The following is a 26567-nucleotide window of genomic DNA, read 5'->3' on the forward strand; positions in this document are numbered from 1 at the left end:
TCTGCTGTCAGCCGGCATGTATCAACGACATTTAACATCACACACGGACAACACACACACACGTCAGTTAAGTTTCACATGCACACACGGCCATTCCACATGCACACGTGGTTACCATACGCCGGACACACAGCCACCACACGTGCGTTATTTACGGACCAAAAAACGGATTACGGACATGAAAAACGGCCCGTATTACACGTGCGTGGTTATCAAGGACGTGTGTTTTAGGCCTCACACTGTGTTGGTAGTGTATGTTTATCGTGTGCCAAAGAAAAGCTTTTGGCATGAGTGGTATTGCATGTATGGGACCCAATTCCTGTGCAGTGTAATATATATAGAGCCCAGGGGGAGAAAAATAAATAAAAAATAAAAAATAAATAAATATATATATATATATATATATATATATATATATACACATGTGTATATATATATATATATATATATACATATATGTGTATATATATACACATATATGTATATATATATATATGTATATAGATATATATATATATATATATATATAGATATATATATACATATAGATATATATATACATATAGATATATATATATATATATACACACACACACACACACGAGTTTTATATATATATATGTGTGTATATATATATATATATATATATATATAAAAATATATATATATATATATATATATATATATACACCATGCATTAAATGCTATATTGTATGTGTGTTTCAGTAATGATATGTTGATTTCTTTTTTTAACACCATTTTAGAATGTATGCAATTTTCACAATACTGCTGCTTCAGTGCTGAAATCTCTCAGCATACGCCTGCTTAGTGGTTGCTTTGGCGTCCTACCATGTGACTTGTACTTATTCCAGACATTTTAAAGTATCCTGACGTATGAAAAATTAGTTTAACCACTGCATTAGAGTATCTTAGCTGAAGTATTAATTGTACTGTATATCTGCTGACCGGATTGTTGATTGAAGAATTGTGAATTCAGCTCTGGACAGAAACGGCTCGTGCACACGTTGCGTATTTGCATGCATTTACGCTACGTATTGCACTGCAGTGTAAATGCATGCGTCCTGCGTCCCCTGAACAATCTATGAAGATTGTGCATGACACGTGCGTACGATGCTTCTATGAACGCAGTGATTTGGGTGCTAAAATTTTGACTCAAATCCGTGCGTTCATAAAATGAGCATATCAATTATTCCGTGTGCTATGGATGCAGCTCCCACTCTGTCTATGGTGGGGCAGCAGCCATAGCGCATGAAAGCAGCTTTTTTCTACAAAAAACTGCATCCATTATGCAGTGTTTCTGCAGCGATTTGAAGCGCACATGTGCTGTCAAATCCCTGCAGAATATTCAGCAGTTACGAGTGCATGAGCCCTAATACAGCCAAGATCAGTGATGCAGTGTGCATGAAAAGTTACTCGACTTTAGGCCATTTTACACGCTGCGATATCGGTACCGATATCGCTAGCGTGGGTACCCGCCCCCATCGGTTGTGCGACACGGGCAAATCGCTGCCCGTGGCGCACAACATCGCCCAGACCCGTCACACTACTTACCTGCCCTGCGACGTCGCTGTGACCGGCGAACTGCCTCCTTTCTAAGGGGGCGGTCCGTGCGGCGTCACAGCGACGTCACTAAGCGGCCGCCTAATCAAAGCGGAGGGGCGGAGATGAGCGGGACGTTACCTCCCGCCCACCTCCTTCCTTCCGCATTGCGGTCGGCGGCAGGTAAGGTGAGGTTCCTCGTTCCTGCGGCGTCACATGGAGCGATGCGTGCTGCTGCAGGAGCAACGAACTACATCGTACACGCTGCAGCAGCGATATTTGAGAAGGGACCCCCATGTCACCGATGAGCGATTTTGAACGTTTTTGTGACGATTCAAAATCGCTCATAGGTGTCACACGCAACGACATTGCTAAAGCGGCCGGATGTGCGTCACAAATTCCGTGACCCCAACGACATCGCATTAGCGATGTCGTAGCGTGTAAAGCGGCCTTAAGTACGTAGGTTATCTCTATAGGTTTTGGACAAAGTTTTAGATGTGATCCTATACTTATGTATCTGTTTTTGTGATTAGTGGTAACAAGATAAATGACAATTTAATCTCTAACACATTAGCACAAAAAAAACCTTTATTTGCATTAAAGATTAATTTTCCGAATCTTTAGTTTTTTTCTTGAATTAAACAATCTACTAGATGTGTCCAGATATAAGTGGGTAATTATGGCAGTATGAAGCGGAAGAAACGCACACTTAAAGTTTCCAGCACTGCGATCGCTGTGTAACTCGGGCAGAGTCACATTGATTAGAATGAGCGGCTTGATTACTCGTCTCTCATATAATGAATTAATTAGAGAAACTGATGCCCTGGAACATTGTGCGTGAAGTGTGAAAAAAGTGTCGGAAATTAGTATTGAATGCTATAAAACGATGTTACTTTTGAGAATTGTGTTTTGAACTAGTAATGCATTTTGGTTCATTTTATTTATTTGCTAACATTCATAAAATAAATATTTGGATTCATAAATATTCCTAAATGTTTTGTCAAAGAGTTTGGAGCACTTCATGCTTCCCTCTGCCGACAAGATTTTTGGAGATGGATATTTCATTTTCCAGCAGGACCTGTCCACACTGCCAAAAAGACCAATACCTGGTTTAATAACCACAGTATCACTGGGCTTGATTGGCCAGCAAACTCTCCTGACCTAAACCCCATAGAGAATCTATGAGAGACACCAGACCCAACAATGCAGACAAGCTGAAGGCTGCTAACAAAGCAACCTGTGCTCCATCACACCTCAGCAGTGCCACAGGCTGATCGCCTCCATGCCACGCCGCATTGATGCAGTAATTCATGCAAAAGGAGCCCCAACTAAGTATTGAGTGCAATTGCTGTACAGACTTTTCAGTAGGCGCCAACATTTCTGAGTTTAAATTCATTTTTTCAGTTGGTCTTATATAATTTTTAATTTTAATTTTCTGGAATAATGACTTTTGGGTTTCCATTGGCTGTAAGCCATAATTATAAACATTAACAGAAATAAACACATGAAATAGATCCCTCTGTGTGTAATGACTCTATATAATATATAGGAATAGATCCCTCTGTGTGTAATGATATAATATATAGGAATAGATCCCTCTATGTGTAATGACTCTATATAATATATAGGAATAGATCCCTCTGTGTGTAATGATATAATATATAGGAATAGATCCCTCTGTGTGTAATGACTCTATATAATAGGAATAGATCCCTCTGTGTGTAATGACTCTATATAATATATAGGAATAGATCCCTCTATGTGTAATGACTCTATATAATATATAGGAATAGATCCCTCTGTGTGTAATGATATAATATATAGGAATAGATCACTCTGTGTGTAATGACTATGTAATATATGCGTCTCCCATTTTATATTGAATTACTGAAATAAATTAACTTTTTGATGATATTCTAATATATTGAGATGCACTTGTATATAGTTTTATGTTTATATTGAGTCATCGTTTTTGGAGTAAAAGTTTGTATTTTAGGCATTTTATTTTTGCATCAAACTCATTAGGTATTTAGTACTATTTTTATGCTAGATTTGTAATTTTTGGGCGTTTTGTTCGGCAATTTATGCGCAGTTCTCATTATCTAGATGCTTTCAGATAATTCATCATTTGTGAAATTGTGAAATATCACAGAATTTTAGGCTGAACTTCACCAGTGGAGTACAAAATCTGTCTACATAATAATAATAATAATAATAATCTTTATTTCTATAGCGCCAACATATTCCGCAGCGCTTCACAGTTCAGAGGTTGATCTAGAAACAAACATAAGTAACAGTTATAGAAGATCCAATAATTAAAGCAAAAATAAAGACAACCCTACATGCATCATTTTAAAGCCTATTTAAAAGATCTTTTGATATTTTACTGTAAAAGCGCACACAAAGCCCAAGACATTTGCAGCAATTTGTCAAAGGCAGTGGTCTTCTTTTGATGAATTTGGAGCAAAGTCCACCAGCAAAAACAAAAAGACAGGGCAGAATAATTACCGTACTTAAATAAGTTGATGAGTTGGGGTCATAGAATCTTAGAAACAGGTGTTTACACCAACATGGAGACACCAGATTGCATTGGCAGGGCCCAGATATTAAGGTCTAAAGGGCCCGTTACACGCAGTGACATCATGTGCGATCTCGTTAGCGATGTGACACGCCCAGATCGAAGTTACGATTTGCCAAGATCACTCTTAAGTCGTTTATTAGCAGTCACACGTTCACATCTCACAAACGACGCTACATCGTTCAGCGATATATTGTTTGACCAAGGCGGTCGTGTGGATGTTGTTCGTCGTTGGCAGGGGGTCAAACGTAGCAATATGTCTGCTGTGTTCCAAACGACGAACAATATTTTGAAACTGAACGACGTGTCAACGATCAAGGATATTCCACCCTATTTGCGATCGTTTGGAGTCGCACGTAGGTGTCACATGCAACGACGTCGCTAACGACTACGGAAGTGCGTCACGGAAACTGTGACCCCGACGACATATCGTCAGATAAATCATAGCGTGTAACGGGGCCTTTAGCCCGAAAAGACATCACATTAACATTGCACATGACTACTGTCTTATTTTATTAAACCACTTTGCATATTAACCATATATTATTCTAGCTATATCTATCATGCCTGATTTTTCTTAGCATGGAAATTGTGCTTCTGTTTTGGCATCACATGAGCTATCAACCACTGCTTGACTGAACAGATTGGAGGATGTTTAACAGATATCTCTGTCATGATTCTAAGATGAATCCTAATGAGCTTACAAAAATAACCTAAAATTGAAGGTGAAATCTAGTCGAAATGATTTGTCACATTACTAATGTACTGCCACTGATTTTTAGAACAAATGATCTTGGAATTCGTCTCACCATAGACCTTGGTGGTTGGTGGCAGATAGAGATGAGCGAACCCAAACAGTAAAGTTCGGTATTCGTATCAAACACAGACTTTACAAAAAAAATCAGTGTTCAAGTTGGGAGTTTGGGTGCATCACGTATGCAAACCACTTGAGCGAGCATCGCTGTGCTCAGATGCACTCGGTGCTCGGCCCAGTGCGAGCCTCTTTGCCATGTTTGAACTGCTCGCACTGGGGGTAACAACAGCATTATTGGATGTAGTGTGTACAAAAATAAAAACCCACTTTCCCTCCCCTGGTAGTGATCTGTTTATGGCTGACTATATGTAGGCGGAAAGCCAAACTGTTCACAGAGTGACTTCTAATGGGGTTCAGGACAATCCAGGTCCCGAACTGAACTTTATCTAAAGTCCGGTTGAACCCACCGAACCAGAACTTCAACGGGTCCTCTCATCTCTAGATCACCAGGATATGAAACTAGGAAACGGCACTAATATTTGGCAGTTATCACAGCAATTAGAAGCCTATTGATCTAACCGTACAGTCAATGGCTGTACATGTAGCCTCCTGAATGAAGCCAAACAGAGCCAATTAGACTAGTTCCTTTGTCATATTGGCTGATGTCAGATTAGTTGGACCCATATTAAGTAAAGTTTGTTAGTGATTTTGTCACAAACATCTATTATGAGACAAATCTTTCAAACCTCTTTTGACACCAACACTAAATTCTAGGTGCACTGCCATTGATTTGAATGGCTCTTTGCTTACAATCATCAATGTAATGTGACCAGATATCGCTGACATATTAGAAAATCTTTTGCACACATGGACAAAATTGTTGAAACTTTTCTATTAAAGAATACACCACAATGGTTACTGAAATAACTTGAAACTGACAAAAGTAATTTTACATTTAAATTTACTGAATATCAAGGGATGAAAATCAGATATTGGTTTTGACTTGTAGTTCAACAGAAAACAAAAATGAAAATAGCCTGGACAAAAATGATGGTACCCCATCATAATTTGACCACACAGATATGTGAAACTAAAGCCTGCTTTACACGTTGCAATTTCGCATACGATATCGTATGCGATTTGCAACGCCCCCATCGTATGTGTGGCACGTTCAATTTGTTGAATGTGCCGCACAAACGATTAACCCCCGTCACACGTACTTACCCGTCCATGCGACCTCGATGTGGGCGGCGAAAATCTGTTCATCGTTCCCGGGGTAGCACACATTGCAGTGTGTGACACCCCGGGAACGATGAACAGATTTTACCTACGTCCTGCGGCTCCTGGCCCACAATGCGGAAGGAAGGAGGTGGGCGGGATGTTTACGTCCCGCTCAGCTCCGCCCTTCCTCTTCTATTGGCCGGCTGCCGCGTGACGTCAATGTGACGCCGAATGTCCCTCCCACTCCAGGAAGTGGACGTTCGCCGCCCACATCGAGGTCGCAGGACGTAGGTAAAATCTGTTCATCGTTCCCGGGGTGTCACACACTGCAATGTGTGCTACCCCGGGTACGATGAACAATCTGACGTGCAATTCTAGAGAAAGGTACGATGTGTATGAGATGAACGTTTTAACGTTCAATCGCAATCGCACGTACCTGTCACACGCTGCAATGTAACTTACAATGCCGGATGTGCGTCACTTACGACGTGACCCCGCCGACACAGTGTAAGATACATTGCAGCGTGTAAAGCAGGTTTAAGGTGTGCCCTGTAATTAGCAACACAGATGTCTACAATACAGTCACTCTGCCTATTTAAAGGGTGAAAAGTAGTCACTGTGCTTTTTGGAATCATGGTGTGGACCACACTGAACATGACCAAAATAAATCTATTGAAAGAGGTGTCTCAGTAGATTAGAAAGAAAATTATATTATAAATCATAGACAAACATGTTAAAGATAAAAGCTATAAGACATCTTCAAACAGCTTGATGTTCCTGTTACTAGAGTTGAACATATTTAAAAGTTTAAGGGTATTTGGGACTGTTACAAACCTGCCTGGATGCGACTGCAAGAGGAAAATTGCTGACAAATTGAAGGCACAGATAATACAAATGGTAAACAAAGAACCCAGAATAACTTCCAAAGACATTAAAAGTGAACTCCAAGATCAAGATACATCAGTATCAGAATGTACCATCTGTCGCTGTCTTTGCCAAAGTTGACTTCATGAAGACGATTGAGAAGGATACCATTGTTGAAAGCAAATCATAAAAAAACAAGACTGGAATTTGTCAAAATGCTTATTGACAAGCCACAAAGTCATAGGCTAATGTCCTTTTGACAGATGAAACAAAACTGGAGCTTTTTGGCAAATCATATCAATTCTATGTTTGTGATGCATAAATTAAACATTCAAAGAAAGAACATTGTACCTACTGTGAAACATGGAGGAGTATCTGTTTTGTTTTGGGGCTGCTTTGCTGCATCTTGCACAGTGTGACTAGAATCTGTGCAGGATACAATAAAATCTCAAGATTATCGAGGCATTCCGGAGCAAAATGTGCTGCCTGGTGTCAGAAAACTTGATCTGAGTCATATGGGTTCTCCAACATGATAAAACACAGACCCAAAACACAGCTAAAAACATCTAAGAATAGATGAGAGCAAAGCAATGGACTATTCTGAAGTGGCTTCTATGAGCCCTGATGTAATTTCTTTTGGACATCTGTGGAAGGAGCTGAAACCTGCAGTCTGCAGAAGGCACCTTCACACCAATACATATCGAGCAGTTTGCTCTTATGGAGTCAGTCAAAATACCTGTGGAAAGGTACAGAAGTCTCACTGGGAGTTAAGCAGGCTTCACACGCAGCGACATCGCTAACGAGATGTCGTTGGGGTCACGGAATTCGTGATGCACATCCGGCCTCGTTAGCGACGTCGTTGCGTGTGAAACGCACAAACGACCGTTAGCGATCAAAATTACTCACCTTATCGTTGATCGTTAACATGTCGTTCAAATCCCAAATATCTTTGCTGTTGCAGGACACAGGTTGTTCATCGTTCCTGCGGCAGCACACATCGCTATGTGTGACACTGCAGGAATGAGGAACAAAACCTTACTTGCGGACGTCGGCAATGCGGAAGGAAGGAGGTGGGTGGGATGTTACGGCCGCTCATCTCCGCCCCTCTGCTTCTATTGGGAGGCCACTTAGTGACGCCACTGTGACGCCGCACCAACCGCCCCCTTAGAAAGGAGGCGGTTCACCGGCCACAGTGACGTCACTAGGAAGGTAAATATGTGTGACGAGTGTTAGCGATGTTGTGCGCCACGAGCAGCGATTTGCATGTGATGCACAACCGACAGTGTAAAGCCTGCTTAAGTATGGGTTCACATAGCATTTGCCACTATGTTCAGTGGCTCCAGTGGTGCTTACATTTGAACCCCTACAAAATGGGATTTAGGGATATGCACCAACCGAGCCTTTGACTATAACGATGCAGACAAAGTCACAGTGTGCTCTGTTGCACATAATTTTCAGCTCCACTTTCCTAGGTGAGGTGACTATGTCTTGCTGCTCACCTTCAGTAGAAATATATGGCCGAAAGTGATGCAAGACAAAGCACACTGTGAGTCTGTCAACATCATAGTCAGTGGCCCTGTCAGGGCATACGCCAGAATCCTGTTTTGTGTGTAGTTTGGCTTTAAGCCCCGATGTAGCCACTGAACATAATGGCAAATGGTATGTGAAAACAGGCTTACAGAAGTGATTGACTCAAAACGTTGTGCAACATAAAATATTACGTTTCGGGAACCATCATTTTGTCAAGGCCATTTTTTTTTTAGTTTTCTGTATGTTCAAAATCAATGTCTGATTTTCATTAGGTGATATTCAGTACATTTAGGCTATGTTCGCACGTTGCGTTTTTTACCGCGTTTCTGCAGCGTTTTTGGCAGCAGCGTTTTTGCGCAAAAACGCATGCGTTTTTGTTTTCCAGCAAAGTCTATGGGAAAAGCAGAAATCCTGTCTGCACTTTGCTTTTTTTTCTGCAGCGTTTAATTTGCATATTTGTGGTCAAAAACCATGCTGAAAAAGAAGCAGCATGTCAATTGTTTTTGCCATTTCTGCAGCGTTTCCTTAACATTGGAGTCAATGAGAAATGGCAAAAAGCAACCAAAATCACAATTCCTGCGTTTTTCATGCTTTTTACCTGCTTTTCAACTGCGTTTTTGGCTCCAAAAATGCATGCTTTTCTGGCCAAAAATTAATGGGTTCTAATGTTCCTTTACACACACACAATAACCGAAAATTAAAATGTAAAAAAATAATAAACTTTAGCTATTTTTCTGTTAAAATGTGCATAACCACTATTATTACATTAAAATTGATAATTTCCCATATAATTAAAACTTAATTTTATACTTTTTTTCTCTTTTTTCATTCTTTTTTACTAATTCAACTTTATTTCTCAGTGTCTTGATCTCAAAAACGCATCTGCAGAAACGCAGGTGAAAACGCAGGTAAAAAGCGCTAAAAACGCACTAAAAACGTGGTAAAAACGCATGCATTTTTAGCGCTAAAAAATGGTCAAAAGCCATTTGGTCAAAAACCAAGGGAAGGAAAACGTGCAGAATAAACTGCAGGTACTCCGACGCAACGTGCGCACATAGCCTTAAGTTGAAGATTACTTTTGTCAGACTCAAGTTATTTCATCAACTATTATGGGGTTTGTTTTTTGTTTTTTTTCACTTTAACAGAAGGGTACCAAGAATTTTATCCAAATTATTATTTGTGTATAATTTTGACTTTCCTTTTAAGAACCACCTCCTATTTTTGTGATCATTGGATATTATTGGTTCTTCTGTAAAAATAATTAGTATAGTCAAGAAAATAATTGACATCTATCAAATCAATAATTGCTTTGCCTTAAATTCTCAAAAAGATCTTAGTAAGTATTCGCGATAGTGCCTGCGTTGCATGAACTGCATGTTTTGCATTTATTATATTCACACCAAAATGTAACTTGTTAATATTTTTTATAACATTTCTCACTCTTGTATTTGATAAGATAATATTGTGTAATGTTTATCTGTATTTTTCTTTAGTTAATCAATGAAAATTGTTCAAATAAAATTTCTCTCTGGTTGGTTGTGACTTCTAAATTTATCTTTAAAGAAAAAAAATGTACTTTATGTGAAATAAACTCCCGGCACCCCTGCCGATCAGGTTTTCCCGCTGCCACCAGCTGTCAGTACTCAGTTGCAAAGCTTCACGGCGCCGCTGTATCAACTGTATAGTGGCTACAGCTGGGTACTGTGTATTCGCCCCCTATCTGAATCAATAAGAGGCGGATGGACAGTACCCAGCCGTGGCCACTATTCTGTTGGTAGAGCTGTGCAGCACTGCAACTGAGTAGTACCAGCTGCTGATGCAATTGGGAACAGCTGATCGGCGAGGGTGCCGGGTGTCGCACCCCAACCAATCAAACAATGTTAATGTCCTGGACAATCCAATAAAAAAAACAATTACCGTATTTTTAAAACTATAAGACGCACCGGACCATAAGATGCACCCTGGTTTTAGAGAAGGAAAATAGGGAAAAAAAAATTTAAGCAAAAAATGTGGTCATGACACACTGTTATGGGGCGAGGATCTGCTACTGACACTGTTATGGGGGTAATGTCCCCAAATTCTCTACTAAGGTACCCCTTCCTGGTAATGATCCTTCTGCCTTGTGTATATATATGTCCCTCATCCTGGTATAGCCCCATCTTGCTATATACTGCCATCCTGGTATGTGCTCCCATCCTGCTATATACCCCCATCCTGGTATGTGCTCCCATCCTGCTATATACACCATCATCCTACTAATATACCCCCATCATCCTGCTCATATACCCCCATCATCCTGCTCATATACCCCCATCATCTTGCTCATATACCCCCATCTTCCTGCTTATATACCCCCATCATCCTGCTAATATACCCCCATCATCCTGCTCATATACCCCCATCATCCTGCTCATATACTCCCATCATTCTGCTCATATACCCCATCTTCCTGCTCATATACCCCCATCTTCCTGCTCATATACCCCCATCTTCCTGCTTATATACCCCCATCATCCTGCTCATATACCCCCATCATCCTGCTCATATACCCCCATCATCCAGCTCATATACCCCCATCATTCTGCTATATGTCCTGCATCCTGTGGCACACAGAAAAAAATAAATAAACGTTTATACTCACCTTTCCTTGCTCCACGCAGCACCGCAATGTCCTCCTGTCTGTGCCGGCAGCGCCGTGGGAGCCGGCCACGATCCCTACAGCACCGCGATGTCCTCATGGATGTGCCGGTCGCGCTGTGTGGACACATGCACACAGCGATGCCGTCATCGCTGTGAGCACCGCTAGTCTCCACACAGCCGGCAGACAGGAGGACATCCCGATGCTGCAGGGATCATGGCCGGCTCCCACAGCGCTGCCGGCACAGACAGGAGGACATCGCACGTCTTATAGTCCGAAAAATACGGTAAATCAGTAATAATCTCTAAAAAAAGCATTATAATTTATCATTAATATATTCGCTATTGAGAGTAATAATATAGTTCATGTTACTCATTACAATAGTATTTTGTGACATAACCATAAATTTTGCCTGCGTTTCGGAGACCTATTCTCTGTAAATGCATACATATATGTAATCAGGTTATTATGAGAACAAAAAAAGAGAAAATAATGGGGTGGGGGGAGGTCGGGAGGGGGGTTGGGATTCGAGGAGATACATTATCTGTAATTTTGTAGTTTATCATATGCATAATGTATTGTATTATATGATTATTAATTATCTGTTTTTGTTATTAAAAACTAATAAAAAGAAGGTTAAAAAAAAAAAAGAGGAAATAAAAAGTTCAAGATACCAGGTTTTTTTTTATATATATTACTGCTTTAAATTATTTATTTTTTATGATCCATTTTTTAAGACCCATGTTTTTTTTCCATGTTTGGAGCTGTTAGGGCTTTTTGGAGGGGCGTTCTGTCATGTCACTTTTATTGGTACCATTTTGTGGTACATATGACTTTTTATCACTTTTTATTTATTTATATATTTATTTTAAGGCAATCATTAGCTAAGTCAGCCTTCTTCTCCATCCACTAAGTCAGTAAAGGGGCTCCCTTCGCCATGCTAATAGTCACGTGGCAATACAGAGATGAGGTATTAATCTCTCTTTTTGACAGCACAAATAGGGAAAGGTAGACTGGATCCTGAAGCTACTGTTAGAATGATGCTTTAATGGTTACACTGTATTAGTAAGCCAACAAATTACTCTTTTTTTTGTTCCTCAATAACCCTTTTCAGTGTGCCAAATTGGAAGTGTAGAGTAGACCGCAGTCAGAGTAACAATTTCTTGCAAAAACAATAAACATTTCATATACCTACATTCACATATACAAAAATTAGGATCATGGAGATCAGGCCAAATAATTCAGAAGGGTGGAGGGGTGTAAAATCTGCCAGGAATAATCTAGTTTACCAAAACATTAAAACTGGAAATGCCCTTTTAAAGAGAATCTGTCAGCATGACTCCTCCAACTATTTTATAAGCGCATGTAGTTCGAAGACAAGTCCAGCAATACCTTTACACGACCAGTCCGCTCCTCCGTTACTGAGAAATTAGCATCTAAGTTGACATGCAAATTAGATTTAAGAGCTATTTATAGATCTGAAGCCTCCGTCACTCCAGCTCTATTCCCCACCCACCACTGCCTCCTCCTGCTTCACTGATGGCTCCTTTGCCTGTAAGGACACAACATAAAGTCCATCAGTTCAGTCAAGCAGGAAGCCGCACAGAGCTGGGTGGGGAATAGTGCTGGAGTGTCGGAGGCTTCAGATTTACAAATAGCTCTTCAAACTCATTTGCATATCAATTCAAACACGGATTTCTCAATAAAGGACTTATGGAGGCGGAGGAGCTGGGTGTGGAATAGAGTTGTACTGACGAAGGCTTCAGATTTACAAATAGTTCCTCAGTCTCATTTGCACATCAATTCAAACACTGATTTCTCAGTAAAGGACTAAGGAGGCGGAGGAGCTGGGTGTGGAATAGAGCTGGAGTGATGGAGGCTTCAGATCTACAAATAGCTCTTCAGCCTCATTTGCATATCAATTTAGATGCTGATTTCCCATTAAAGGAAGCATGCAGGCGTAGTAGCTGTGTGGGGAATAGAGCTGGAGTGACGGAGGCTTTAGATTTACAAATAGCTCTTCAGCCTCATTTGCACATCAGTTCAAACACTGATTTCTCACTAAAGGAGGCATGGAGGCGGAGGAGCTGGGTGGGGAATAGAGCTGGAGTGACAGAGGCTTCAGATCTACAAATAGCTCTCCAGCTTCAATTGCATATGATATCGGCTTCAGATCTACAAATAGCTCTTCAGCCTCATTTGCATATCAATTTAGATGCTGATTTCCCAATAACAGAAGCATGCAGGTGTAGTAGCTGGGTGGGGAATAGAGCTGGAGTGACGGAGGCTTTAGATTTACAAATAGCTCTTCAGCCTCATTTGCACATCAATTCAAACACTGATTTCTCAGTAAAGGAGGCATGGAAGCAGAGGAGCTGGGTGGGGAATAGAGGTGGAGTGACAGAGGCTTCAGATCTACAAATAGCTCTCCAGCTTCAATTGCATATCAATTTAGACACTGATTTCTCAGTAAAAGAGGCATGGACTGGTCCTGAAAAGATATTGCTGGACTTGCCTTTGAAAGAGCTACAGACATGGCCAAAAATGTTGGCACCCTTGAAATTGTTCCAGAAAATGAAGTATTTACACATATAAATAGATGTTTTTGAGAGGTGGGGGGGGATGAAATCCCGATGACAGATTCCTTTCAATGACTGGACAGAACTTTTACTTTATGATTATTCACTTTTTGTCAAAACTTTTCTTAATTTTCTCTTCTTGAATATCCTCCCTAATAGTAAAAACAAATAATAATAATAATATAGAAACACAATCAAAGGCCAAGTTGGATATCTCCTGGCATCTTATGTGTTTTGATTCACTAATCATATAATTTTCCATCTACTGCCAACTAATCCAGTTTATTTATGGATCCTTTGATTTATATTGATTTTAACTTTTCCTTTTTTCCTTCTGTCCTTTCCTTTCCTTTTTTTTTTTTTTTTTTTTGTTTTAATAGCTTTTTTTTCCTCTTGTTCCGAGAATTTCTCAGAAGTGTTTCTTTGAATCTAAAACAGAGGAGTCAAACAGCGCAGAGATGTCATGTCAGATCACAGCCACCAGTAACGGGGAGGTAGATAACGTGAACAAAAGCCTACAGGCCATGATGAAGGGCTTCGGGAATATGTTCGACATGGGAGATGTAGGACCCGTCCTGCATTCTGGGATGCAGATTAACATGCAAGCCAAGCAGAATTCCAGCAAAACCACCTCGGTCAGGAAAGGAAAGAAGATTAACATGGCCATCGGCTTCAGTGATTTTGATTGGTCAGATGACAGTAGTGAATGAAAACACTGTTTAGAAAATGAAGTATGTTGGGTTTTTTTGGAACTTTTCAGCGTGAATCACAAAGTCAACCAGTTTTGCCTTTTGTAATAAAAAAATGCCTCTGTATACACATTTTTTTAGTTGTTCATATGTTGTATTTGCTTTTATGTGGTGTAACTTGAAACATTGTCTTTTCTTAAGAAACAAAGTGATATCGTAACTTTTTCTTGTTTTTTTGTTGCATATTTGTTGCCATTGCAAACACCTCAATGCTGGCAACGGTTTAAATGAAGTTTGTGTATTTGTGTCTTTTTAGGCTTTTTTTGCCAATACAATACGTTTTTTTGAGCCGGAATATTCTGCTGAAAACATAATATTTATTATAATGTGAGATCATGGCTCTACTAAACACTTCCATTAAGGAATTTCATATTTATTGCTCAGTAGGATCACAAATGGGTTTTTACTGTGACACAAGATGAATAGGGTTGTGTGGTGCCAAAATACAAATACATTCACATGGCAGGTGACGTTAGTAGCCGGAGAACTGTAAATATATTTAGTTGTTTTTATAGTAGGTCATAACGGTAAAGCCTTTTTGTCAAAAAGGAAAGTACACAGGATTAGCTTACATTTGTATTATTTCTCATTTTCCTAAATTAAACTGATGTTGGATTGGGTGTACAGTTATGTCACTGTTATCTACCGTAATTACCATTAACAATTAAAAACAAGTTCTATGAGATTTGTGGTCGTCTTGTTTTTGAAATCATAGCTCTCAAGTCAAAGGGGTTGTGAACTACTATAATTAAATTAATCTCAGGGGAGTGTAAGAATAAAATAAAACAATGTCTCCTATCCTGGGCACTGCCATCAGGGTCAGAGCCAAAGAATATTAAGTGACTATAGCTGAGCAGTCACTGATGGGCTGCAGCCTGGACAAACCCTTCGAGACTTAAAGCGTAACTGTCATTTTAATTTTTATTTCATAAATCAAAAATACATATGAAATTAAGCAACTTTGTAATGTATCTTATCAGACAAATTTGCTTCTTTCTCTGCCAGAATTGATCAGTCATTATAAAAATGCTCAATTCTGGGGTAAAATCTGTATTCAGTGAAGACTTTCCCATTACTGAGATAGGAGATGACAGTTGGTGCTCATGAGATTCTCTGTAGATACAAGAGGGAGGAAGAGGTGGAGCTCTGCCTATAGCTCCTCTCTCCACCTCTAGATCCTCCCCCTGCCTCTAGTTCCTCCATCTCTAGTTCCTTCCTCTGCCTCTAGCTCCTCCCTCCATCTCTAGTTCCTCCCTCTGCCTCTAGCTCCGTCTCTAGCTCCTCTTCTTGCCTCGAGTTCCTCTATCTCTAGTTCCTCCCTCTGCCTCTAGCTCCTACCTCCGTCTCTTGCTCCTCTTCTTGCCTCGAGTTCCTCTCTCTAGTTCCTCCCTCTGCCTCTAGCTCCTACCTCCATCTCTAGTTCCTCCCTCTGCCTCTAGCTCCTACCTCCGCCTCTAGCTCCTCTTCCTGCCTCTAGTTCCTCTATCTCTAGTTCCTTCCTCTGCCTCTAGCTCCTCCCTCCATCTCTAGTTCCTCCCTCCGCCTCTAGCTCCTCTTCTTGCCTCGAGTTCTTCCATCTCTAGTTCCTCCCTCTGCCTCTAGCTCCTACCTCCGCCTCTAGCTCCTCTTCTTACCTCGAGTTCCTCTATCTCTAGTTCCTCCCTCTGCCTCTAGCTCCTACCTCCGCCTCTAGCTCCTCTTCCTGCCTCTAGTTCCTCTATCTCTAGTTCCTTCCTCTGCCTCTAGCGCCTACCTCTACCTCCTCCTTCTGCCTCTAGCTCTTCCTTCCTCGTATCATTACAAAGCTACATCACCATTCTGTAACACAGAACACTGTAAATGGTACTTAACCCCTTCACAAATGAGGAAGTACAGGTACGTCCTAAATCATGAAGGGCAGATCACAGAGGATCTGTTACGCGATCATGGGGACCCGATGATTGCCATGGTAGTAACAGGTCATGTGAAATGACTCCTGTCACTATCATGACATAGTTCCTGTTACAGGCGGCAGAGCGCCATCTGTGAGGCTATGTGCGCACGTTGCGTTCTGCCGTGACAAATAATCTGCAGCATTTTGTCACTGCATGTGCGTTTAAAAACGCAGCCAAAACGCTGCATTTTGGATGCATTTTGAATGTAGTTTGGATGCGTTCTGGATGCGTGCTCTACCATAGACAGAGAGAGAAAAGCATCCAAAACGCACAAAAGAAGTGAGATGTTGCTTTTTAGAACGCATCAATTTTGTCAAAAATGTGGCATCCGAAATGCTGCGTTTCAAAACACAACGTGAGCATGGAATTTGCTGAATTGTCATAGACTTTGCTGGGGACGCACAACGCATACGTTTACGCTGCAGTTTAAAACACTGCGGAAACGCATGAAAAAACGCAACTTGCGCACACAGCCTAAGAGGAGAGCAGCATTTCTGGTGATCTCAGCTGTGCCGATCTGATCAACCCAAATGAATGAGCAATCAGACTGCTGATCCTTATAGCCCCCTAGGGGGTAAAGTAAAAAAAAAAAGTAAAAAAAAGTTAAAAAATAAAAAAAACCTAAAAAGTTCAAATCACCCCCTTAAAAATTAAAGAGTTAAAAACATAAAAAATATACACACATTTGGTATCGCCGCTTTCAGAAAAGCCCAATCTATCAAAATATAAAATCAATTATTCTGATACGGCATAGCGGTAAAAAATTCCAAATGCCAAAATTGTAGTTTTTGGTCATCGCAAATTTTGTGCAAAATGCAATAAAAGGCGATCAAAACGTAGCATTTGTGCAGAAATGGTACCATTGAAAATGTCAGCTTGAGACGCAAAAAATAAACTGTCACTGAGCCCCTTATCCCAAAAAATGAGAATGCTACAGGGTCGCAGAAAATGGGGCAAAAAGTGTGCCACTTTTTTGGGACAAACTTCTGAATTTTTTTAACCCCTTAAATAAAAGTAAACCCATACATGTTTGGTATCTACAAACTTGTACTAACCTGAGGCATCACACAGACACATCAGTTTTACCATATCGTGAACACAGTGAATAAAATACCCCAAAAACCCTTGTGCAATCGCACTTTTTTTTGCAATTTTTCTGCACTTGGATTTTTTTTGCTGTTTTGCAGTACACTATATGGTAAAACTTATGGTTTCATTTTAAAGTACAACTTAACTCATCCTGCCAAAAACAAGCTCTCATATGGCAAGATTGACGAAAAAATAAAAACGTTACGGCTCTCGGAAGGAGAGGAAAAAACAAAAACGAAAAACTTAAAATCGGGGTGAAGGGCTTAAAAATATTGTAGATTAATAGCTAAAGAGAAAAAAAATGCATTGCATACAGATGGCATATGCTAGGCGAGAAAAAAAAAAAAATCGCACACTTGCATAGGACTCTCCCCTCTTTTCTGGATGAGAATGAGACTGATATTTTATGCGCAAGTGTTAGCGAACACTTAGGGGGGCTTAACACGTTGCGACATCGCTACCGAAATATCGTCGGGGTCACGGTTGTTGTGACGCCCATCCGGCGCCGGTAGCGACATCGCAATATGTAAATCCTAGGAGCGACGATGAACAAGCGTGAAACAGTCAAAAATCGCTGATCTGTGTCACGTCGTTCATTTTCATAATGTCGCTCCAGCTGCAGGTACGATGTTGTTTGTCGTTCCTGCAGCACCACACATCGCTGTGTGTAAACCCGCAGGAGCGAGGAACATCTCCTTACCTGCGTCCCGACGGCAATGCGGAAGGGAGAAGGTGGGCGGGATGTTACGTCCCGCTCATCTCCGCCCCTCCGCTTCTATTGGCCGGCCGATTAGTGACGTTGCGGTGATGCCGAACGCACCTCCCCCTTGAAGGAGGGATTGTTCGGCGGTCACAGCGACGTCGCCGACCAGGTATGTGTGTGTGATGCTGCCGTAGCGATAATGTTCGCTACGGCAGCAATCACAAGATATCGCATGTGCGACGGGGGCGGGTGCTATCGCTCGCAACATCGCTAGCCGATGCTAGCAATGTCGCAATGTGTAAAGTACCCCTTAGGTTAAGGCTATTTGCCAGCACACACACACTTTGCTTGGATTAAATTATGGCCAAGCATCGGCAGGGAATAATGCTTAACAAGATTGGACAGACTATGATAATCATGGACAGTTTTGATCAACTGTTGTACAGTATAGCACAAAACTAAGTACGCCCCTCACATTTTTGTAAATATTTTATTATATGTTTTCAGGGGATAACACAGAAGATACAATGTAAAGTAGTCAGTATAACTTGTATAACAGTGTACTTTTGGTGCCCTCTAAATAATGCAATACACAGTCAGTAATTTCTAAACCGCTGGCAACAAAAGTGAGTAAACCCCGTAAGTGAAAATGGTCATCAAATTGTGCCCAATTAGCCATTTGCCCTCCCCGGTGTCACGAAGAAATCATAAGAGAACTTGCAAAAACTTGAATCAGTCTGCTCTGCTGTGAATGAAATGAAGGTCCAGTTCATGATGCGGATAAAAAAGTACTTTATTAACGCATTTTGAGGGTGAAATCCCACTTCTTCCTCAGAATATGCACCGAGTTATGGTTTTAAATACACAAGGTATCACACAAAAGATTCCAAAAAAACCATGATAACTGATTCAGATGAATCAGAGTTCAAAAGGTTACTGGTGAACTAACTGGTATATGCATAAATTAAAATGAAATAAAACAAAACTTTTAGTCAAAGAATGGAGGAGTTGAAAGTATGACAAAAGAGAAAAAAAAGGAGAAAAAAAAAGAAAAATGAAGAAGAGAAAAAAAAAGTTTTTTTCCCCCACAGTTTTTTTTTTGGACATTAATGTTACAAGGTCTCAGGTGTGAATGGGGAGCAGCTGTGTTATATTTGGTATTATCGCTCACACACTCTCTCATACTGGTCACTGGAAGCTCAACATGGCTCCTCATGGCAAAGAATTCTCTGAGGATCTGAAAAAAGTATTGTTGCTCTACCTAAAGATGGCCGAGTCTATAAGAAGATTGCCAACACTCTGACAATGAGCTGCAGCACGGTGGCCAAGACCATACAGTTTAACATGACAGATTCCACTCAGAGCAGAACTCGCCATGATCGACCAAAGAACCAAAGAAGTTGATTGCATGTACTCAGCATTATATCCAGAGATTGTCTTTTCAAAATAGACATATAAGTGCTGCTAGCATTTCTGCAGAGGCTACAGAGGTGGGGGGGGGGGGGGGGTTACGCCTGTCAGCCCTTAGACAATATGCCACACACTGCATCAAATTGCTCTGCATGACTGTCTTGCCAGAAGGAAGCTTCTGCTAAAGATGATGCACAAGAAAACTTGCTGAAGACAAGCTGACTAAGAACATGGATCATTGGAACCATGTCCTGTGGTCTGTTGAGACCAAGATAAACTTAGTGGGTTCAGATGGTGTCAAGCGTGAGGCAGCAACCAGGTGAGGAGGGCAAAGACAAGTGTGCCCTGCCTAAAGTCAGCCATGGTGGTGGGAGTGTCATGGTTTGGGGCTGCATGAGTGCTGCTGGCTGTGGGGAGCTACAGTTCATTGAGGGAATTATGAATACCAACATGTACTGTGACATACTGAAGCAGAGCGCGAACCCTCCCTTCGGAAACTAGTCCGCTGGGCAGTATTCCAGCATGATAACCACCTCAAACACACCTCCAAGTTGACCACTGCCTTGCTAAAGAAATTGAGGGTATGTTGGGCATCCTCAAATGGAAGGTCTTTAACATCTACCAGCTCCGTGATGTCGTCCTGGAGGATAGAAGAGTATCCAGTTGTTCCTGTGAATCTCTAGTGAGCTCCTTACCCAAGAGAGTTAAGGCAGTGCTTGAAAATAATGGTGGCCACACAAAATACTGACGCTTTAGGCACAATTTGGCCATTTTCACTTAGGGGTGCACTCACTTTTGTTGGCAGAGGTTTTGTCAATAATGACTGGTGTGTTGAGGTATTTAGAGGCACCAAATCTATTGTTATACAAGCTGTACACTGACTACTGTACATTGTATTAAAACGTCATATCTTCAGTGTTGTCACAGGAAAAGCCATAATAAAATATTCACAAAAATGTGAGGGTGAGAGGTGTACTCATTTTTATGATATACTGTATCTTGCCTAATCTCACATACAGGTTTTTTTTTCAAATGCATTCAAGGTTTCTTCTTATTTGATTCTCTGCTGCTCATAAAAAATGAACTATGACAAAATTCCACAATCATGTGGCCTATGTGATTTCAGTGCTTGAAGGGGTTGTCCGGTCTAAAAGGGAACCTGTCACCAGATTTGGGGTCTATAAGCTGCGGCCACCACCCGTGAGATCTTATATACAGTATTCTAACATGCTGTATGTAAGAGCCCAGGCCGCTGTGTAGAACATAAAAATCACTTTATAATACTCACCTAAAGGGTGCGGTGCAGACTGGTCGGATGGGTGTCTCTGTTCTCTGGTGCCGGTGCCTCCTCATTCGGCCATATTTGTCCTCCTTCTTCTTCTTCTGAAGCCTGGATGCATGATGCGTCCTACGTCATCCACACGAGACTGCATTGAGGTCCTGCGCAGGCGCACTACAATTCTTTGATCTGCCCTGCTCAGGGCAGATCAAAGTGCTCCTGCGCAGGACCTCAATGCTGGCTAGTGTGGATGACGTAGGACACATCATGCATCCAGGCTTCAGAAGAAGGACAAAGATGGCCGAAAGAGGAGGCGCCTTTATCAGGGAACGGAGACACCCATTCGACCAGTCTGCACCACACCGCCCCTTAGGTGAGTATTATAAAGTGTTTTTTTATGTTCTACACAGCGCCCTGGGCTCTTATATACAGCATGTTAGAATTCTGTATATAAGAGCCCACTGGTGGTTGCCACAGCTTTTAGTCGCCAAATCTGGTGACAGGTTCCCTTTAAACTACAAGTCTGCAGTCACTGTATGTGACTGCAGACTTGTGAATCCTGACATTGTATGCATTACGTGCTCTGAGGATTATGACCACAAGTATGTGATTTGCAGATTTGCATACATACGGTCATGTGCCAACTAGATAGTTGCGGGCTCACTTAATGCAAGTGTGCAGAGCAAGCCTGTATACCATCTGGTCGGAATGTGGCCGGAAGTAGGCAGATCGCATACTTGCAGACATATGACCGCCCGGAGAATCCTCACAACGCGCTGTATTCAAAAACAATAAATGGAAGAGTTTTTCCAATTACATAATTAATGACATATTGGTAAAAACAAAGGACCACACGCTATCCAATAATGGTTTTCAGTATTATCACATGCTCTACATAATGGCCATCTTCTCTGGGATGACCAAGATTCTATAGAGGGAACTACCATGTTCTCATTAGATCAAGGATGTACAAGAAACAATGGGTAGAAACTAAAGCCTGCTTTACACGGGTCGACCGATCGTGCGATTTCACAATCGATCGTACCCGCCCCCGTCGTTTGTGCGTCACGGGCAATTGATTGCCCGTGGCGCACAAAGTTGTTTAACCACCGTCACACGTACTTACCTCCCGTGCGACGTCGCTGAGGGCGGCGAACATCCACTTCCTGGAGTGGGAGGGATGTTCGGCGTCACAGCGACGTCACACGGCGGCCGGCCAATAGAGAGATGGAGGGGCAAAGATGAGCGGGATATAAACATCCCGCCCACCTCCTTCCTTCTACATAGCCGGTGGGAGCCGCGGGAAGCAGGTAAGCGATGTTCATCGCTCCCGTGGTGTCACACGGAGCGATGTGTGCTGCCACGGTAACAATGAACAACCGGCGCCATGTTTCATAAACGATATTATGAAACCTAGCGACGAGTACACGACTCACGGTTTGTGAGCGATACTGTGTCGCTAGGAGGTGTCCCACAGGCCGACGTCACAAGCGATGCCGGATGTGTGTCACAAAAACCGTGACCCCGACGATCTATCGCACGATAGATCGTCTCGTGTAAAGCACCCTTTAGAGGAAGGAGATTCAGATTAGACATTAGGAAAATTTTCTGACAGTGAGGGTAGCCAGAGAGTGAAACAGGTGACCAATGGAGGTGGTGAGCTCTCCATCAATGGAAATCTTCAAGCGGAAGCTGGGTAAACATATAGCTGGGATGATTTATGAAAACTGCACTCGCAGGGGGTTGGACCCGATGGCCCTTGAGGTCCCTTCCAACTCAACCATTCTATGATTCTATGACTCCAGAAGACCACTCTTCTCGGCACTGTTAGCAGTGGTCGCAACCAGTGGCCATTACTGACCAAATAATTAGTAATATGTTATAAACAACATTAACAATTCAACATTTTATCATGTACTTTGTTCATTCTTCAGAAACATCATCCTTTGTATCAAAGTTTTAAGCCCACCAGCACCGGATCCTGTTTATTTTAAGCCCTTTCACATTTCTTCACTAATAACATTCAACATTTTAGTCTTGTCTGCTTCACGGTAATTAAACGCCGCAGGTCCTGGCAATACAGATTACCCTTCTTTAATACATTCTTCAAGCAATTGTCTTGTATTGAGCCATCCGTGTTAGAATAGGATTCATCACCACATTTCAATCCCCCGATCTGTCATGCTGTATTAAGAAGAATTACAGCATATTTAAGTATTGTATTTCTTTAATCAGGCAGTTTCAATGCTCTTAATGAATTTCTACTTTGCTTAAAATTGAAGAGAACATATTTATTCTGGTTGTATTAGGAATGGCAGATTATCCAGTGGTTTCAGTATTATAGAACAAAGCAATTTACTGTTATTAGACGGATTACTTTCTGCAGCGAGCAGCTAATCGCTCCTCATTAGAATATATGTCAAACATACAGAACTTTGTAGCTGGTGGCAGTATAGAAGTAATTGCCTATTGCTCAATGATCTTTGCTTTATTCTCGACAGTCTTATTGCACAAAAAAATTCAACTACAGTTAAAGTCTATGGAAACCTTAGACATGAAAAAAATGGACTTGACTCATAAAAGTTGGCCTTAGTTTATAGCTTCACTCATTCCCAGGCTCCATTATATGCAGTTTGCTCTTAGTTTTAAACTTTTCTTATGTGGCACTGGCTTTGTCCTTCCCAGTAATATATGCTGGATGTGAGCTTTGTTTGTCCAAAATACTGCTACTTTCAGTAGTTCTCATGTATCAGCACAGCTTCATTCCTGGACTGATTTCCCCTTTTGTAACCCATGAGTAAAGATAATAATAATAATAATATTTATTCAGTTATATAGCGCCATTAATTCCACAGCGCTTTACATACATCAGCAAAACTGTCCCCATTGGGGCTCAGAATCTAAGATCCCTATCAGTTTATCTTTGGAATGTGGGAGAAAATCGGAAAACCCGGAGGAAACGCACGCAAACACGGGAAGAACATACAAACTCCTTGGAGATGTTGTCCTTGGTGGGATTTGAACCGAAGCGCTGCAAGACTGCAGTGCTAACCACTGAAGCACCGTGCCACCCCATAGAGATGAGTGAACTCGAGGTTTGATGTTCATACCAAACACAGACTTTACAAAAAAAAACAGATTTCTGGTTCAGAGATTGGGTGCTTTACATATGCAAACCACTTGTGTGAGCATCGCTGTGCTTGGGTACACTCGGTGCTCAGAACAGAGGGGCCGCTTGCAGTATTTGAATGGCTCAACTGGGAGCAAGAACAGCGTGATCGGATACAGTGTGCACCAAACAAAAACAAAACGAAAAACCCCGCCCACGGAAGTGATCTGTTTATGGCTGGCTGCATGTAGGCTGAGACCCGAACTGCCCAATTAGTGACTTCCTATGAGGTTCAGTTCAAGTCCGACCCCTACTTTGGAAGAAAGCTACTACTCCCACAAGCTCACCCTGGTGTTCTAAAGTAAATGATGTGATATATTATGGAAGAACTCATTTACACGATTAATAACTGTTATGATCGCTAAAGCAAAACTTGGCTTTATTGGATGGAATTTAGAGCAGCAGCTGACTATCTGTCCTTTTTGGGGAAGAACTGATCTGTGCTCTTTGGGCCTCATCTGGGAACACTGTCATATTGCTGTCCCCTCTCACCCATATCCTCCCCTTTTTTCTTCAGGTTTGTTCTTTTGCTGTCCTCTTCTACTTTTCTGTTTATATTATCATCTTTCTTCCTTGTACACTTTCATGTCTGGAGAGCTACAATCTGTTTAACTAATTTTTGCTATATACAATATATATATATATATATATATATATATATATATGGTATATATAAAAATAAATAAATATCAGCAAGGAGCTAACAAAGGGGTATCTACAATGATTCAGGTTCACATTGGATACCTGTCAATCTCTACTTTAATATCCATATCCATCCAAGAGGGCTGAAATGAAGGCCACACAGTATGTGACATCTTCTTCCTTGGTAGCTCCTCTTAGCCAAGGATGGCCACAATGGTTACATAATCTAGGACCCCAGAGGAGCAGGTTGTACTAGAGCACCACTATTTCAGAGTTATTAAAGCACAACTGCATTGTGTTTTTTTTCAGCGCTGAAGTGATTCTTTAAATTTAAGTCCCATGACACCTATATGACCCTATTATACTCACCATCCGGCAGCTTCATCTTTTTTCGGCACCACTCTGATCTCGTGGTGCCATTTTGAGCCCGCAACTTCTGACTGTCCAGAAGTTTCGTTGCAGGCTCTCAGTGCAAGTTTATGAGAGCAAGAATGAAGCTTTCATAGACTTGCATTGAGTTGTGACCTCCAGCTTTCTCCATGAAACACTGGAACAGCCGGCAGGACACAAATCATTGGAGACCGACAGTAGCAACGCCGATAGATGGTGAAGCCACAGGAGGGTGCATTTGAGACTCAGGTCAGGGGACTTAGATTTAAAGCATCATTCCAGGGTAAAATAAAATTAAAAAAAAAACCCGCTAGAGTGATGCTTTAAACATATTTGCCATCTCTCTTGAAAAATCCTGGTAAAAATGGAGACCTAGAAAACATGTTAAATCTCCCAGGCCCAAACCAAAAAAATCCCAAAAGCTCCTAAACAGCAGCTTGTAGAAGGTTTCTTATGCATTACGTGGAGATGATCCATCATCAGATGGAGCCGTGGCATCCAAATGCACAATTAGAAGGTGGAAAAGGACGCTGTGCATTAACCAAAAGTTGACAAGTGTGTTATTTAGACTTCATCCCGGTGCCTCCATGAAAGAAGTTTGTGGTGTCAATTCCCCCATAATAAATTTGTTAAGCTTATTACTAAAAATTAAATCAATCCTGTAGTCTACACAAAGCTCTGAACTCAATATATTGAACGTCTGACATGGTAGTGGTGCCATGCAAAGACAATGCCAAACAGGCCTTGGCCGATTGGTAAGTTGATATACACAGCACTTCTGGGGTTGAGCACAAGTAGGGTCCAAAACTGTCTCAAGTAGATGTAGAAACTTGGCACTCAAGATCTATGTGAATAGTGTTTTTTATTGTGAAGTTGTAGGACCAGCACAAGCACAGACGTTTCGGTCAAAAGACCTTCATCAGTGTGCGTGCAGATGGTCCATGGAAAGTATAGTAGTGTTGCGAGAAGCATAGCTGGATATGACGCAGTGTCCATGCTGTCTATGTGGGCTGTGCGACACAAAATATACAAAAAGACAGTTTGCACTCTGATAATGCTAAAGTATGGAAACCATGAATGTGTGAACATGGACCTGCATTACTGCTAAGGAAAACCTAAGAAAAATGAGATATTTAGCATACAGTTAGGTCCAGAAATATTTGGACAGTGACACAATTTTCGCGAGTTGGGCTCTGCATGCCACCACATTGGATTTGAAATGAAACCTCTACAACAGAATTCAAGTGCAGATTGTAACGTTTAATTTGAAGGTTTGAACAAAAATATCTGATAGAAATTGTAGGAATTGTACACATTTCTTTACAAACACTCCACATTTTAGGAGGTCAAAAGTAATTGGACAAATAAACCAAACCCAAACAAAATATTTTTATTTTCAATATTTTGTTGCGAATCCTGTGGAGGCAATCACTGCCTTAAGTCTGGAACCCATGGACATCACCAAACGCTGGGTTTCC

General features: G+C 41.3%; 1 protein-coding gene across 4 annotated transcripts in view; it reads left to right on the forward strand.

The window, feature by feature from the left end:
- MAP3K20 (mitogen-activated protein kinase kinase kinase 20) overlaps window positions 1-26567 on the forward strand; it is a 276975-nt gene that overhangs the window by 165659 nt on the left and 84749 nt on the right. The window contains exon 12 of one of the 4 annotated variants that reach the window (XM_075317346.1): window positions 14105-15156. The exons of the other annotated variants lie outside the window; for them this stretch is intronic. Coding sequence (XP_075173461.1) covers window positions 14105-14434 — 330 coding nt within the window. The 3' untranslated portion in view covers window positions 14435-15156. Of the gene's footprint in view, window positions 1-14104; window positions 15157-26567 lie in introns of those variants that run through there. 4 annotated transcript variants of the gene reach the window in all.

Source organism: Anomaloglossus baeobatrachus, chromosome 7, assembly GCF_048569485.1.
Source record: "Anomaloglossus baeobatrachus isolate aAnoBae1 chromosome 7, aAnoBae1.hap1, whole genome shotgun sequence".
Lineage (NCBI taxonomy): Eukaryota > Metazoa > Chordata > Amphibia > Anura > Aromobatidae > Anomaloglossus > Anomaloglossus baeobatrachus.